General features: G+C 45.5%; 1 protein-coding gene across 1 annotated transcript in view; it reads right to left on the bottom strand.

Annotated features, from left to right (window-relative positions):
- Positions 1 to 2,696: 2,696 nt before the first annotated feature.
- Positions 2,697 to 15,570, bottom strand: part of ogfod1 (2-oxoglutarate and iron-dependent oxygenase domain containing 1) — a 33,074-nt gene continuing 20,200 nt past the window's right edge. The window contains exons 10-13 of the mRNA XM_078211112.1: positions 14,057 to 14,367; positions 11,494 to 11,622; positions 4,628 to 4,686; positions 2,697 to 3,203 (exon numbers count right to left, since the gene is read on the bottom strand). Of these exons, the coding sequence (XP_078067238.1) occupies positions 3,042 to 3,203; positions 4,628 to 4,686; positions 11,494 to 11,622; positions 14,057 to 14,367 (661 nt within the window). The 3' untranslated portion in view covers positions 2,697 to 3,041. The remainder of the gene's footprint in view (positions 3,204 to 4,627; positions 4,687 to 11,493; positions 11,623 to 14,056; positions 14,368 to 15,570) is intronic.

Below are 15,570 nucleotides of genomic sequence, written 5' to 3'. Positions count from 1 at the left end.
GAAAGATGCGCTGATTAGGAGCATTGGCTATGCTAAATTCTCTCAGTGTGTCCAAACAGGCGTCAAAGTGGTGACTAGAGGACTTCCACAGTAACTTCACTGCAGTGTTAATGTAAGCCTACTTATGACACTAATAAATAAACTTTAAACTTATCAAGCACCTGAAGCAGCGTCCGCAGATCTTAACTTCAATCGGTGTGTATAATTTTTAACAAAGGTCAATATGTCTATTCTTACAATACAATTGAACACATATTTAGCAATAGGAAGGACCCCCTACCAGAACTCAACGATTTTCAGGTTAGTTGTTGATCAATTTCTTTAGATTGTTGCTGACTCTATGGCATGTTTGGTGATTTGTACTGTTGCTTAAGTTGGTGAAGTCTATAGAACAAGGTCTGGCACAGGGTGAAGACCTTGATTCTCACTTCAAGTGTTCTGTTCAGATCACTTGCTTCCAACATGACAAGGAAAATCAGCAGATATTATGGAGGATAAGCTGCTCAAACAAATAGATCGAACAGAAGGGATAAATATGGAGTTTTCAGGGAATACATCTTTTGCCTCAACCTCACTGAAGGACAGTATGTGCAATGTTGCCATTTTGTGAAGGAGGTGCTCACAGGAATACATTGCCTCATGCAAGTAGACCTGAAATCTCAAAGTCAGTGATGAAAGTACTGCCACTGGCTATGAAGATGACCACAGCCATGAATATCACGAATCCGGATCATTTCAGGCTAGTGCAGGTGATAGCTCTAACAACTGCCCAGGTATATCCTGCACACAAGAAATAGGACAAAGCTAACCTGGCCAATTACTGCCCCATCAGTCTACTCTCAATCATCAGCAAAGTGATGGAAGGAGTCATCAACAGTACTATCAGGCAGCACTTAGTCAGCAATAACTTGCTCACACTCAGTTTTGGTTCCACCAGGGTCACTCAGCTCCTGATTTCATTACAGCCTTGGTTCAAACATGGACAAGAGCTGAATGCTAGAGGTGAACTGAAAGTGACTGCGCCTGTTATCAAGGCAGCATTTGACTGAGTGTGGCATCAAGGAGCCCTAGCAAAACTGGAGTCAATGGGAATTGGGGAAAAGCCTTTACTGATTGGAGTCATACCTGGCACAAAGGAAAATGGTTGTGGTGGTTGGAGGTCAATCATCTCAGCACCAGGACATCACTTCAGAAGTTCCTCAGGGTAGTGTCCTCGGCCCAACCATCTTTAGCTGCTTCATCAATGACCTTCCTTACATCATCAAGTCAGAATTGGGGATGTTTGCTGATGACTGCACAATGTTCATCATTCGTGACTCCTGAGCAATCCATGTCCAAATGCAGCAAGACCTAACAATATCCAGGCTTGGGGCTGACAAGTGGCAGGTAACATTCACGCCACACGAGTGCTAGGCAATGACTATCTCCAACAAGAGAGAATCTAATCATCGCCCCTTGACATTCAATGGCACTACTCCCACTATCAATGTCCTGGGGGTTAGCTTTGACTAGAAACTGGACTGGCCATATAAATACTGTGGCTACCAGAGCAGGTCATAGGCTTGGAATCCTGCAGACTTCTGACTCCCCAGAGCCTGTCCGACATCTACAAGGCACAAGTCAGGAATGTAATGGAATACTCTCCACTTGCCTGGATGAGTGCAGTTCCAACAACACTCGTGAAACTTGACACATCCAGGACAAAGCAGCTTGCTTTATTGCTACCCCTTCCACAAACATTCAATCCCTCTACCACAGCAAAGAGTGGCAGCCATGTGTGCCATCTACAATATGCACTGCAGGAACTCACCAAGTTTCCTCAGGCAACACCTTTGAAACCCATGACCACTACCATCTGGAAGGACAAGAGCAGCAGAACCTGGGCAGACCAACACCTGGAGCTTCCCCTCCAAGTCACTCACCATCTTGACTTGGAAACATATCACTGTTCCTTCATTGTCGCTGGGTAAAAATCCTCCCACCCTAACAGCACTGTGGTTGTACCTACACCTCAGGGACTGCAGTAGTTCAAGAAGGCAGCTCATCACCACCTTCTCAAAGGCAACTAAGGGTGGGCAATAAATGCTGGTCCAACCAGCAACATCTACATCCCATAAATGAATAAACAAAAAACAAGCATCCTGGGACAGGCAAATTATTTTTTCTGCAGCATGGTTTGATGCAGATAATTTATCTGAATCTGTATTCCAGAACTAACTCCTTTTGCTTATATTTCCCACACCAATTATCTTTCCTCTTCCCTGAGTGAGACCATCAATTTCACCATAATAAATGCCTAATATCTGATGTAGAATAAATCAAAGAAGCAGTTGTAGCCTCAGCTATCTCCATACCTCCCAGCAGCCCACTTCCAAGCAAAATTGGCAGACTAGCAATAGATCACCTACCAACATCTCAGCCAAGGACTCTCACATACCAGAAATTCTCAGATGGAGAGAAAATAATATAAACTGGAGGGAACACCAACAGAAAATACCGCCCAAAAAATCATAAGATTACAAATTAAACACATTAGTGTATCACTACAAAAGTTGTAAAAGGCAGTAGTCTACTGTCAAATTCAGTCTGTGAAATGCTTGAAATTTAGAGGGTACCACTATGAGAAACTTATAGCATGCACGCTGAAGACAGATGATTGTGAAGAGGGACCAAATAACAAAGAGACAAGCAAAATTAAAGGTTTGATTCACAATTATTACAAAAATGTTTTTAATTCAAAAACTAAAACTGTTCCAAAAATATTTTAATTAGTATTACAGTACACTTTATGGCAATTGCAAATTTAACACCAAGCTCTCACAAACCAAATAAGTCTTTCTTCAAATGTATAAACATCTGGCACAGCCAAAAGCAGCCCAGGCGAAATGCAATGGGGATCTAACTGCCACTATTGTATATCAGATCTTAAGAGATGCACATACCACATAAGCCTCTTTATCAGTAAGAACACATCATTCAACATTTTGATGTTTCATCCCATATCAGATGCAAAGACTTTGTTACACAAAGCAGATGTGCCATCACTCATTATACACAAACGAAAAGTCCCAGAACCCCTTTCTCTCTTGTGTATTCTTACACAGACTGATGCTTCGCTGGTTAATGTGTTTCACAAACTTCAGTGTTTCTTTATCTCGGTAGATCAAGGCCAAGGAGTTGTCTTCTGGACAAAGAGTAAGTAACTGAAATACAACACAAGCCATTAAAATGTTTTCACTTCGCTTCTTCCTTTGCCAAACCCCTATTTACACTTTATCTTTGGTTATTATGGGTGGCACATGATATCTCAAAAGCCTCAAAAGCTTAGTAAAGCTGTCTTGGGTGATTTACAATCCACATTTTAAGCCTTTTCTCATATTGGAGTACGAGACTTTCATTTAGTTTCTCCTCAGGATGACATGGCCCCATTTTCAGTGAGTTTGCTAAATCTAGGAATTCAATATATGGAAAATTTTAGTATCTTCCTACACTACTGCAGACACCAATTAAGGATTTGGTGCATTTAAGTGCACTACTCAGCGACCCCAAAAGATTATTGCATCATCAATATTGTAAAGCCTTTCCTTTCAGAGTCTTCATGCTAGTCCAAATTCTCCACTTGGGAAGAATGGGTTTGTTGCCAGCGGTCACTGTTAGTGCTAGTCATTGACTGGCTGCCTGACAGTCCCCAACTCAAATGGAGAAACTCTCAGTTTTAGTCTCCCAGTATGCGTCACACCAAAGCTATACATGGGTTTGCTTTTGGAATGCCTGCTGTTATTGAACAAGTCACTACCAGACATTTCTGAACATGAAATTCATAATGTTTTGACTAAAAGTAAGTGATATTGCACTTAGATTACCAAGTTGCTTGAGATTATTAATTTCCTTTCAATTACAAACTAACACAGGAGAAAGACACTAAAAGAACACATGGCCCTTAAATCTCAAGCTTTTGGGCCTCCACATCACCCAGGCTAGCATTTGACTGCATTTTAAATGTTCCAAAATCTTCATGACCATTGTATGACAAATTAATTTAAATATTAATAATTTTTGATCAAGACTTTTTCTTCCAACCTGCTTTAAATGTAGTGATTGCTGATTTAAATTTACGTTGTTCAATCCTACTGCCCTGACTCACCTTGGACTGGTTTCTTTATCATTTGACAGTTCAAATATCCTCATCAAGTTCACTACTTAAAGTCATACCTGACATCAGAGGTACCCCAGGCAGACACACGATTGCAATACTGAGGGACTGCTGCATCATGATAGGGGGTTCTCTTTCCACTGAGTCCAACTGCCTTTTCAGCTGGACGTAAAAGATCACATTGCACAACTTTGAAAAATATCAAGGAAGTTCTCCCTAGTGTCCCAGTCAATATTTATCCCTCAATCAAAATTGCCAAATAAGATTTCTGGCCATTATCACTGCTATTTTTGGGAGTTTCTGTGCCCAGATTGGCTGCCGAGTTTCCTAAATTACACGAGTGATTAGCCTTAAGAATTACTTCATTAACTGTAAAGTGCGTTAGGGTGTCCTGAGATGTTGAAAGGCGCCCTATAAATGCAAATTATTTATTTTTCGAACTTCAAATTGAACTTCAGTAAACAAGGAGCATACCTCTTCATCTTCTTCCTTTGCGATGTATGAAGTAATGCCACCAAATTCATCATTCCAGTCTGAAACAGAGGAAAAAGATATATTTGATTTTCCTAATCCGCTTCCTTTCTGTTGCCTGCTGATAAAATATTTTCCTCTTCCACACACAGGTCAGCCTTTGTCAGCGTTCTTTCTGGTTGTATCACAGCTTGGTATGGTTCCTGCTCTGCCCAAGACCGCAAGGAACTACAAAAGGTCGTGAATGTAGCCCAATTCATCACACAAACCAGCCTCCCATTCATTGAAGTCTACACTTCCCACTGCCTCGGCATAGCAGTCAGCAGTTAAGGACACCACGCACCCTGGACATTCTCTCTTCCACCTTCTTACGTTGGGAAAAAGATACAAAAGTCTGAGGTCACGTACCAACCGACTCAAGGACAGCTTCTTCCCTGCTGCTATCAGACTTTTGAATGGACTTACCTTGCATTAAGTTGATCTTTCTCTACACCCTCGCTATGACTGTAACACTACATTCTGCACTCTCTCATTTCCTTCTCTATGAACAATATGTTTTGTCTGTATAGCGTGCAAGAAACAATACTTTTCACTGTGTGTTAATACATGTCACAATAATAAATCAAATCAAAATCAAACAAGGACATCCCATGATAATTAGATGGAATACTAGGCGGGAAATGCAGGCCCATAAGATTTATTCACATTTCCATTACTTTCACTATTAAGCACATCACAACAATGCAAATAACCCTTTTTTCCTAGAACAATATATTGTGGAACCAACTAAGGAAAAAGTTATTTTAGATCTAGTATTGTGCAATAAGGCAGGTTTAATTGGCAAAAGATTATCTGGAAAAATGTGATCATGATAAAATTAAATTCCAGATTAAGTTTGAAAGAACCATTCTCCAGTCCCAATCAAGAATCATAGGCAGAATTTTACCATCCCGTTGCACCCATTTTCGGGTGCAAAAAAGTGCTAAAGTCGGGCGTGAGGGTTAGTGACGACGTAAGTGCCTACCGTCGTTTGGCTCCGTGCTGCTCATAGGGGGTCCTTTCGTGGCGGCCATGTGGCGTTTCGGGTTGGGAAGGGGTCTGCGAGTGTGTGTGTGTGTGGGGGGGTGGGGGGGGGCTTTGCTGATCACGGTGTCCGATGTCCGATTTTCAGCATGGACCCGGGTCTCAGCACTGATTTTGGGCCTTGGGGGATGCTGCTGGGTCCTAGTGCATGCAACACTGTTCCAGGTTTTGCTGGGGGGGGTGCTGGAAAACCTTTGAAGTGGCAGTGCTGCAGCCTCAGGACTTTTCAAGCAGCAGTGTATGTGGTCACCACTGCATGAGCTCTGGATGTGTGTTACTGGGAGAAGGATGGAGGGGGCTGTGTTGCTGAGGAGGTTTGTGGGGGGAGAATGGGGGGTCTGTGTAGCTGGGGGGACTTTGGGAGGGAATGGGGTGGTTGTGTTGTTGGGGGGTCTGTGGGGTGGGGGGGCGGTGGTGGACAGTATGGGCAGTGTGTGTTGCTGGGCTAGGGGTAATCAGCGTTCCTTAACTTCTCCATCTGTCTCTCCTCTTCTCCAAATCTGCACCCCCGCCTCCTTCAGACTGACAAGATGGCTTTTGCAATGCAACCAATTGATCTTGCTGTTTTTTTGGTTGCTGCTGGAGCTGGAGGAGGAAGAGCAGGAGGATGAATTGCAGGCAGAGGAGGCCCAGGCCTTACCACTCGCAGGAGTAGAGGGCGACAGCAACTGGACTCAGGATGTGGCCCAGAGGGAAGGGGTGCAGGAGAAGGAGGGAGTGGAGACCCCAACAGTTCTGCACACGACTGTCGTCTGAACAAATGTCAGACATTGCCTGCCGCTGATGGCTCCAGCTCCGAAAGGAGACAGTGCAAAACCTGTGTCACTTGTTGCAGGACCTGGCACCTCGGGGTGGGGGGGAGGGGGGCACCCACTCTCGATGACTGTGAAATTGACGGCCGCATTAAATTTTTATGCTACCAGGTCCTTCCAGACCACCAGTGAAGATGTACGTGGCATTTCCCAGTCAGCCGTCCTCCATCTGTGTGAAGGAGGTCATGGATGCCCTGTATGCACGGGCTGGCCAGTATATCAAATTTCACCTGGACCAGGCCCAACAGGAAGCCCGGACTGCAGGATTCACAGCCATTGCGGGGATGTAATGTGCAGGGGGCTATAGACTGCACACACATTGCCTTCTAGGCCCCACTTCAGAATCCACGACGATTCATGAATAGAAAGGGATTCCATTCCCTAAATGTGCAATTGGTTTGTGACCAAAAGATGAACATCATGCACATCTGAAATAGAAATAGAAACCCTACAATGCAGAAAGAGGCCATCTGGCCCATCGAGTCTGCACCGACCACAATCCCACCCAGGCCCTACCCCCATATCCCTACACATTTACCCGCTAATCCCTCTAACCTACAGATCTCAGGACACTAAGGGGCAATTTTTTAGCATGGCCAATCAACCTAACCCGCACATCTTTGGACTGTAGGAGGAAACCGGAGCACCTGGAGGAAACCCACGCAGACACGAGGAGAATGTGCAAACTCCACACAGACAGTGACCCAAACCGGGAATCAAACCCAGGTCCCTGGAGCTGTGAAGCAGCAGTGCTAACCACTGTGCTGCCGTGCTGTCCCAGACACTGCGCCAGACACCCTGGCAGCGTGCATGATAGCTTCATATTGAGGAGCTCAGACATACTGGAGATCTTTGAGGAGCCCAGGCTGCAGGGATGGCTCATGGGTGAGAGCGAGTACCCACTTCGGACTTGGCTGATGACACCTGTGTGGAGGCCTGAGACTGATGCGGAGACCCGGTATAATGAGGCTCACGTTGCCATCTGTTCAATAGTGGAGAAGTGCATAGGGCTCCTCAAAATGTGGTTCAGGTGCCTGGACCACTCTGGCGGGGCCCCACAATATAGCCCCCTGATTTCTTCCCGCATTGTAGTGGAGTGCTGTGCCCTTCACAACCTGGCACAACAGCGAGGAGACCCTTTTGAAGGAGGAGCAGGATGTGGAGGCCGATCGACCAGATGTCGCTGGGGAGGAGAACGCCCAGCAGGATGAAGAGGAGGAATAGGAGGAGGAAGAGAAGGACAAGGCTGAGCAACACCACCCAGGCGCTGGAGGGCTGACAGCAAGGGTCAGGCACACAATGGCTGCGAGGGAGGCTCTGATCACCAGGCGCTTTGCTCACTAGGGGCCTGTGTTTCTGCACATGGATTCCATCCCCCCTCCTCCACAAAGTCCTACTATCTCCTGCAACATTGTAACACCAGAATGGTGGGCCTGGGTAGGAGGGTGGTGACAACGCACCATTATGATGATGTCCTGGTGCAATCTAGTCTGACTCCTACCTGATCTCCGCATGCACGCTGACACCTGGACCCACATCTGTGTAGTGGATAAGGGATCTGTAAACCCCCATACGGGGCCCCGGGGTCACTGGGGTGGAGGAGGGGAGATAATCTCTCATAGGTTCTGGGATACCAATGCCTGCATTTTCTCAGTGAAACAGCACTGAGGGGCCTCCCCAACTGACATCAACATGAAGCATCACTCCAGCAACCCTCAAGGGAGGAGGATTCCTATAAGAGACAAATCTGAGACAAATTAGTCACAGTTGGTGAAAAAACATTTATTGTTGACAACAAAAGTGTCTAAATAATAAGTACCAATATAAAAACATGTGAACAGAAAACATTAAAGTGCTTAAATATCTATCTAACTAGTGGTGCCCTTCACCTGTGCCATCTTAGTGCAACTACAACTTCCTAACATTGCGTGGCCTACCATTATGTCTTGGTGCCCCCCAGAATATACATCGGAGGTGGAGGGGGCCAGCTGCTTACCACGCCCCTTGGCCTGTGATGCGCTTCCTCTGAAGGGCCTGGACCTAGAGGGCCTGGCCGGCTCCCAGATGTCTGGGATGTAGTCACGACACCCTCTTCATCCCACTGCGCCTCAGATGCCCCGGTGTCAGGAAGAGGGGAGTCAGAAGGTGTAGCCACAGCCAGTCTCCTGGCTGGAAGGCCTGGGCTCGAGTCCTTCCTGCTCCCTGTGGGCCCCTGGGTCACTACATGGGATGGAGGTGCTTCTGCAGTGAGCTCCAGAAGCTCCAGCGTCAGCCAGCCCTACCAGTCCTGGAAGACCATCTGCATTTTACCCCTGGTGGTCGAGCCCTCTGTGATCACCACCTGAGTTGGGAGCCACCTATCAATCGTGGCAGCAAGTGCCCTCTGAGACTGGGCCACGCTCTGCAGCCACTCAGCCTTGGCCCTCTGTGATTGGGTCATGTTCTCAAGTGCTGCTGCCATAGCCCGCTGTGTCTCAGCGCTGTCCCGCTGGGTCTCGTGCAAACTCCCAAGCCTCTCAGTCATGGGCCGCAGAACCTTGAGAAGCCTGTTGAGTCTCTCAGCTGTGGCTCACTGTGACTCAGCCGTGGCCCTCTGGGACTCCGCTGTGGCCTGCTGTGACTTGGCCATCGCTTGGAACCTGCCACTCATGGCGAGGATTCTCTGTCTCAGGCTTTTCACCGCAGGTGCAGTGTTAGCCTGGGAACCAAGCAAGACAGGCAATAACTGGTCAACCTGAAAGCTTTGGGACTCCTCCCAGCAGCCTCGCAGTTGGTCCAGTGTGGCCGTCAGCCCCTTCTGCATTCCCTGGCTCTGTTGCTGCATCTCCAGCAGCTGAGAAAGAAGTGATCTCAGAGGCCCAGCATGTAGTCTGGGGCCAGCTGAGTCCTTACCTCCGGCAGGCCCCCTGTGCCAGAGGCCTCCGACGTTCCCTCCTCCACCCGATGTACATTATTAGATGTATTGTGCTCACCAGAGAGTGATCCAGAAGCCTCACCACTAACTGGACCAGCCGAAGTGAGAGTATCTGGGAAGCTGAGTTGTGAGGTGGAAGCTGACGCCAAAAAGGTGCCACCCTCGGAGGTCCCTTCACCTGCATCCTCTGAGGACTCACCCGAGGTGTCAGGAGCAGGATGGGTGGGACCGCAGTGGGGGCCGTGATGCCAGATGGCATCATGCTGCTCCTGAATATGGGAGAAAATGTATGCCCCTGGTAATCTGTACACCCATTTTGTTTCCTTTTATTTAGCTGGTTTTAGTTACACACTCATTTTTCTTTTGCTTTTACGTTAGCTCTTTTCAGCATTCTGCCATTCACACCTCCAATAGACACCATTTTTAAAAAACTTGTTCCATTATCACTCCCTCGGTCATTCTGACCACACCCCTGCTGCTCAAGTATTCTGCCACCTCCAGCCAGACCTGCTTAGTTTGGCCAAGTAGCCTTGTACTGCTAACTCTTTGGGCATTTTATCTCTTCTGTTTTCCAACCTATCATAGACTATCAGTTTTGTTATTTTTCTACCTCCCCTCTTTCACTCATTTTAAACCCATTACATTTCTAGTGTTTCCCAGTTCAAGTGAAAAGTCACTGACCTGAGAATGTTAACTTTATCTCTCTCCACAGATGAAACTGACTTGCTGAATATTTACTGCATTTTCTTTATTAGTTTTTCAGCATCTTCAGAATTTGGTTTTTGATGCTCTTTCCTAATGAGTTGCACATTCACCAATTATAGAAATCACACAGCTGATGAAGGCCACTTGAACCACCTCAATTCATAGATTCATTCCTGAGATGATGGGACTGACGCATGAGGAGGGATTGAGTCGGTTAGGGTTGTAATCACTGGAGTTCAGAAGAATGAGGGGAATTTTCATAGAAACATTTAAAATTCTATCAGGACTCGACACAGTAGAAGCAAGAAGGACATTCCTCATGGTGAGGGTGTCCAGAATCAGGGTCACAGTCTGAGGATACAGGGTAAACCATTTAGGACAGAGATGAGGAGAAATCTTTTCACCCAGAGAGTGGTGAGCCTGTGGAATTTGCTACCACAGAAAGTAGTTGAGGCCAAAACATTGAATGTTTTCAAGAAGCAGTTAGATAGAGCACTTGAGGTGAAGGGGATCGAAGGATATGGCGGGGGCGGGGGGGGGGGGGGGGGGGGGGGGGGGGGGGTGGGATCAGGCTATTGAGTTGGATGATCAGCAATGAATGGCGGTGCAGGCTCAAATGACCGAATAGCCTCCTCCTGCTCCTATTTTCTATGTTTCTATGATGCTAAATTTTTTCCAGTTCAGCATTCAATACTTTCTTAAAATTATCCAGAGTTTTCAATTCCATTTCCCTGTGACATATGTTGTCACTTTGCAAGAGTAAGATGCTCCTGAAATCAGTCCTAAATTTGTATCACATTTGTTGCTTTGATATTGAAAACATTGAGACGATTATAATCACATTAAATATATGGCTGGTCTGAGTACTGTTCACTTTTCTCTTAATGGTAATGTTGATTTAAATCCTGAGTCACAATTTGTTATATTCTTCTATCCAGTAGTCAAGGAGCTCATGTAACACAGGATTTATATTGAGTACATTGATGAGGGCTTTTGGTTCAGTCCGAGTTTCACTATGTTCATTCACATATTGAAATTGCACAGACACATCTGATTCATAAAGAATGTAAAGTTTGCAAATAATAACAACCAGTCATACAAAATCTAAGGTAAATATGCACGTTAAACCAACAGAAAATGCAAATCTATAGATGGGTCAATTGAAATATAATAAAATCCACATGGATCAGCAGTACCTCAAGAGAAGTGGAATGGACTATTGATTATTCTTTAATTCAATTTGTCTCTACTTTTGCCAATTTTATTCCACCTCTCACAATTCAAATATCCTTCTTTACAACTCCCTAAGTGGGTTAAGAATTCACTTCTGTCAGAATAAAACTGTCAGCTCATACCTTCACATCCACAGCACAACAGCAGATCCAGAGCAAACTCCGAATTTTCTACATTGGTATCATGAATAAGTGTGTAGAATCCATTTCTCCAGTGTCGCAATTCCCCTCGGCAAACAGGAACACTAGGATCTGTGATGAACAAACATAATGAAAGTATATTCGCAGTCTTTAACCTATTGCTTTTGAGTTTCTGAAGAACTAAACATTGCTTTGGCCTGTTATTTTTAATTATAGTGTCTTGTCTCCTTTTTTATGTAGCTTCATTGGAACATTCAACAATTGACATTCAGGTGACTTGTCTCAGTGGTACTCAAGCATACATAAGTGACCTAGAGCAACATATTCCAGATCATTTGTTTAATTCCAGAACGCTAGTGTGGGACTCCACTTTCTCACCCCCAAACTGAATTTCGAATTCTATCATACTATGGTCACTGCTCCCTAGAGGATCATTAACTTTGCATTATATACAAATTCTAACCAAGCCAACACAATAAATTAGCAGACAGGATGTCTGCCCTAACGAGCTATGGACAAAGGCAGCGGTTTGTGACTCCTAGGCCCTGATTTTACCGGCACTGCCTCCCGAAATCCAGGTGAGCGAGGCTCGCAGAACGGCATTCCCTGTTGGCCTTACGAGACTTGGGCGGCCGTGCCAGCAAAATCAGGGCCCAAATTTCCATTGTGGTGCTAATGGCCTCATTTTACCTGCACCAAAACATTATGGGTTCCAACCAGAGGCTTCATTAGCCAAACAATTCAACCCAAAATCATCCTGCCAGGTGACCTAGACTTGAACTGTCTTAATTCATGTAGTTATACAGCTTTTGAATTTTATCTAGTTATTTCTTGACCTCAGAATAGAAGCAGGACTCCATGCAAGCAACTTATCTCTGTCAGCTATTTACCATCTAACAGGTTGGAGCAGGGTCATCCTGACTCGAAACAGTGGCTCTTTTCTCTCTCCACAGATGCTAACAGATGTGCTGAGATCTTCCAGCGTTTTCTGTTTTTGTTCCAATTCATCTCTACGTGCCTTCTTCCATCGTGAAAGTCCTCCCTTCTGGGAAGACATATGACCTACAACAGTCAGCCTGCTATCCTCTGAAGGAATACACCATTAGACGTTTGATTCTGGATTCTGCACTCACCTATAACCATACCTCTAATTTTATCTGGGTCTTGCACTGTACCCCTTTCTTTCCCTTATCCCTCCTTTATTGTACGAGTACAAAAGGGATGGACATTTTAAAACCCTTTTCTCATGTCTTGTGTGTGTATATAAAATAAACTAACCTTCTTATTTTATCTCATCTTGATTTTGCTGCGAGATTATTAATAGAGGATTCGCAGGTTCCAAAATGAGGGGTTGGGGAAAATACGCTGCCATTTATAAAGAGGAAAACAAAAACAACGGGGACAAATCTCCCATCCCGCTACGCTGGTTTTTTAGCGCAGCAGCCCAGGAGATTCAAGCGCCAACCAATTGCGCAATTTGTGCAGGGCGTCCAGCCCTGAGTGCATCTCCCAGCGCCGGATTTCTGACGCCATCAGCTCCGTGCCAGAAATCAGTGCAGAGCTGCATTAGAAATTCACACAGTCATTCCAATATCATTTGAATATAATTAGCGGGCCTGGGACTGAAGTCTCTGGGTCCGCTAGCCTCCCCCACCCCGCCCAGAGTATTTCACTCCAGCAGGCTTTACAGTAGCTCCCCACTAACAAGGAGTTGGCAGCCCAGCCCCGCTGGAGTGAAGGAGGGGGTGCAATCGAGGCCGCCCAGAGGGTCAGGTGCTGGGACATTGGTACCTTGGCAGTGTCAGCTTGGGCCCCCTGGCATTGCCCAAGGGGCAAAGTGACAATGCCCAGGGGGCGTCTTGGAACTTCCAACTGGGCATAGAGTAGTGCCTAGGGGGTGAGCATAATGGGGGACGGGGTCTCTGGGGGGAGGGGGGGGTCCCCGCTGCCACTCTGCAGTCAGGATCAGCGGAGGAGGGAGGAAGGCCATTGATCAGGGCTGACCATCAGGGTGGAGTGGGCGGGAGATCCAGGAGACCAGTGATCGGGCCATGGGGGGTGGGGTGGAGGAGGGGGGGTTGAGAGGGCCAGTTTGTGGGATTGCGGGGCTGGTCAGCAATCGGGAGGCTGGCAGACAGGGGCAACTGCGCATGTGCTGATCTCAGCAGTGGCCTGCTCAGCGCTGTGCTGCCAGCCTCCTCCTCGGGCTAGGCCTTGCCCACAGCTTTTCAACAGGATTCATGCTAGTGCTCTCTGCAGTGCAGTGTGTGGGAGATTCTTTTCTAAACTGCCACTGAAAAATCTAGCGTGATTTACTCCAGTTTTTACACAAATTCAACACTTTGAATTTTTTGGGGAGAATTGCCCCCAACTTTTCTTTTCCAGATGGGTAGTGAGAGAAGAAATCAGGTCTGTTTAAATTAATCCCTCTCTTGTCTGTAACAATTAATATGATGGTTTTACTAGTCTCATTTCCAAATCAGTTCTGAACTCCTAAAAACAATCGTTCACTTAGAGTTTTGGACTCGTTTTCTGTGAAGTTTACCTTTGGGACTCTCTCCTGGCATCTCAACTTCCTTTGGTCCAACCTTATCTCCCTTTCTTCTCCGATCATCTTCTGTTGAATCAGCTTTGCTTCCTTTTGCAGTGCTAGAACATGCTTGTTCGTGGCCATCAGACTCCTCCTCTTCATCCTCCTGTTCATCCTCATCATCATTACTATCTGAGGATGCGAGGAAATGGAGTTTTAAGCCAGTAAAATTGGATAGAAGCAGGAACATGGCCTCAGAATGAAACAGCTCCATACACTTGGCAAGAATATCAGGGAGGCCATCTTTCTCTGCTTGATCATAGCATCTATAAAACAAAGAGGTAATATCACAGTGCCAGTCACATACCAGAAAAATAAATCGACCAGATACAGATATCTCAATACTAACAACTTTTGTCATTTATTTCAGTGGAACAGTGGGAACGTCATATCTCTGAAGTCTGCAACAGACTTCAAAATCAGCAGGGCTTCGGATATATCTCAGTACTAAAATAATCTGTTTAATAACATAGCCTGCTGATGTTGAGTCAAGTACACTGAGGCAGAGAATGCAGGCTGAGGCTGGGTCTCCAGTTGACATCTAATGAGGATGGGAATAAGGCACCAACCAGACTATGAACATGGCAGATTATAGTTTGGAGGAAGTTAGATTCAAGTTAGGAGGAGAAGGTTGCCTCCAGTGTCAGGATGGAGTTGGAATGTTGCTGTAAGATCAAATGTGGACATTCCGAGGGTTCATGTGATTGGTCCCTGTTAATCACATAACTTATAACACCTATATGACTATCATATACCAAATGGCAAGGTCCACAGGAACTCAAACATGAGCCAATGCAGCCACATATTCACAAAGTGATACGATTTAAACAATAAAAAGATGAAGAGATGAAAAATTTCCCCACCATAACCCAACTGCTTTAAACAGAGGTTTGAGTTTGCTTCCCATAGGATATGTTAAAGGGACAAAATGTTTTTGGAGAGAAGCAGTGTGTTATAGCAACAATGCATGTTGTCACTGAGCAAAGATAAAGATGCTCAGCTTACAGAGCTCATCATCCATATTGTTGCGTAAAATGAAAAAGAGGCTCAGAGGCAGGCCCATTATACAACCCACTAAATCTGCTGGCCATCTCTTTTGCATGTGGAAGAGAAAGGATTTGATAGAAAAGCTGAAAAAATAGTTGTGTTTCCCTAAAACAACAAAGTTTATGTATCATAAAAGCAAAATACTGCAGATGCCGGAGTCTGAAACAAAAACAGAAAATGCTGGAAAATCTCAGCAGGTCTGACAGCATCAGTAGGGAGATAATAGAGGCAACGTTTCCAGTCTAGATGTCCTTTCATCAGCTCTGATGAAGGGTCATCTAGACTCAAAATGTTGGCTCTAATCTCTCCCCACAGACGCTGTCAGACCTGCTGAGATTTTCCAAAGTTCATGTAACATTGTCATTCTGTTCCAGGTTTAGGCTTCTTGGATTTTTTAAGCATGATGTATAGTTACAGAAATT

This window comes from Mustelus asterias, chromosome 4 (genome assembly GCF_964213995.1).
Source record: "Mustelus asterias chromosome 4, sMusAst1.hap1.1, whole genome shotgun sequence".
Lineage (NCBI taxonomy): Eukaryota > Metazoa > Chordata > Chondrichthyes > Carcharhiniformes > Triakidae > Mustelus > Mustelus asterias.
This window is presented reverse-complemented; position numbering and strand designations above follow the sequence as displayed.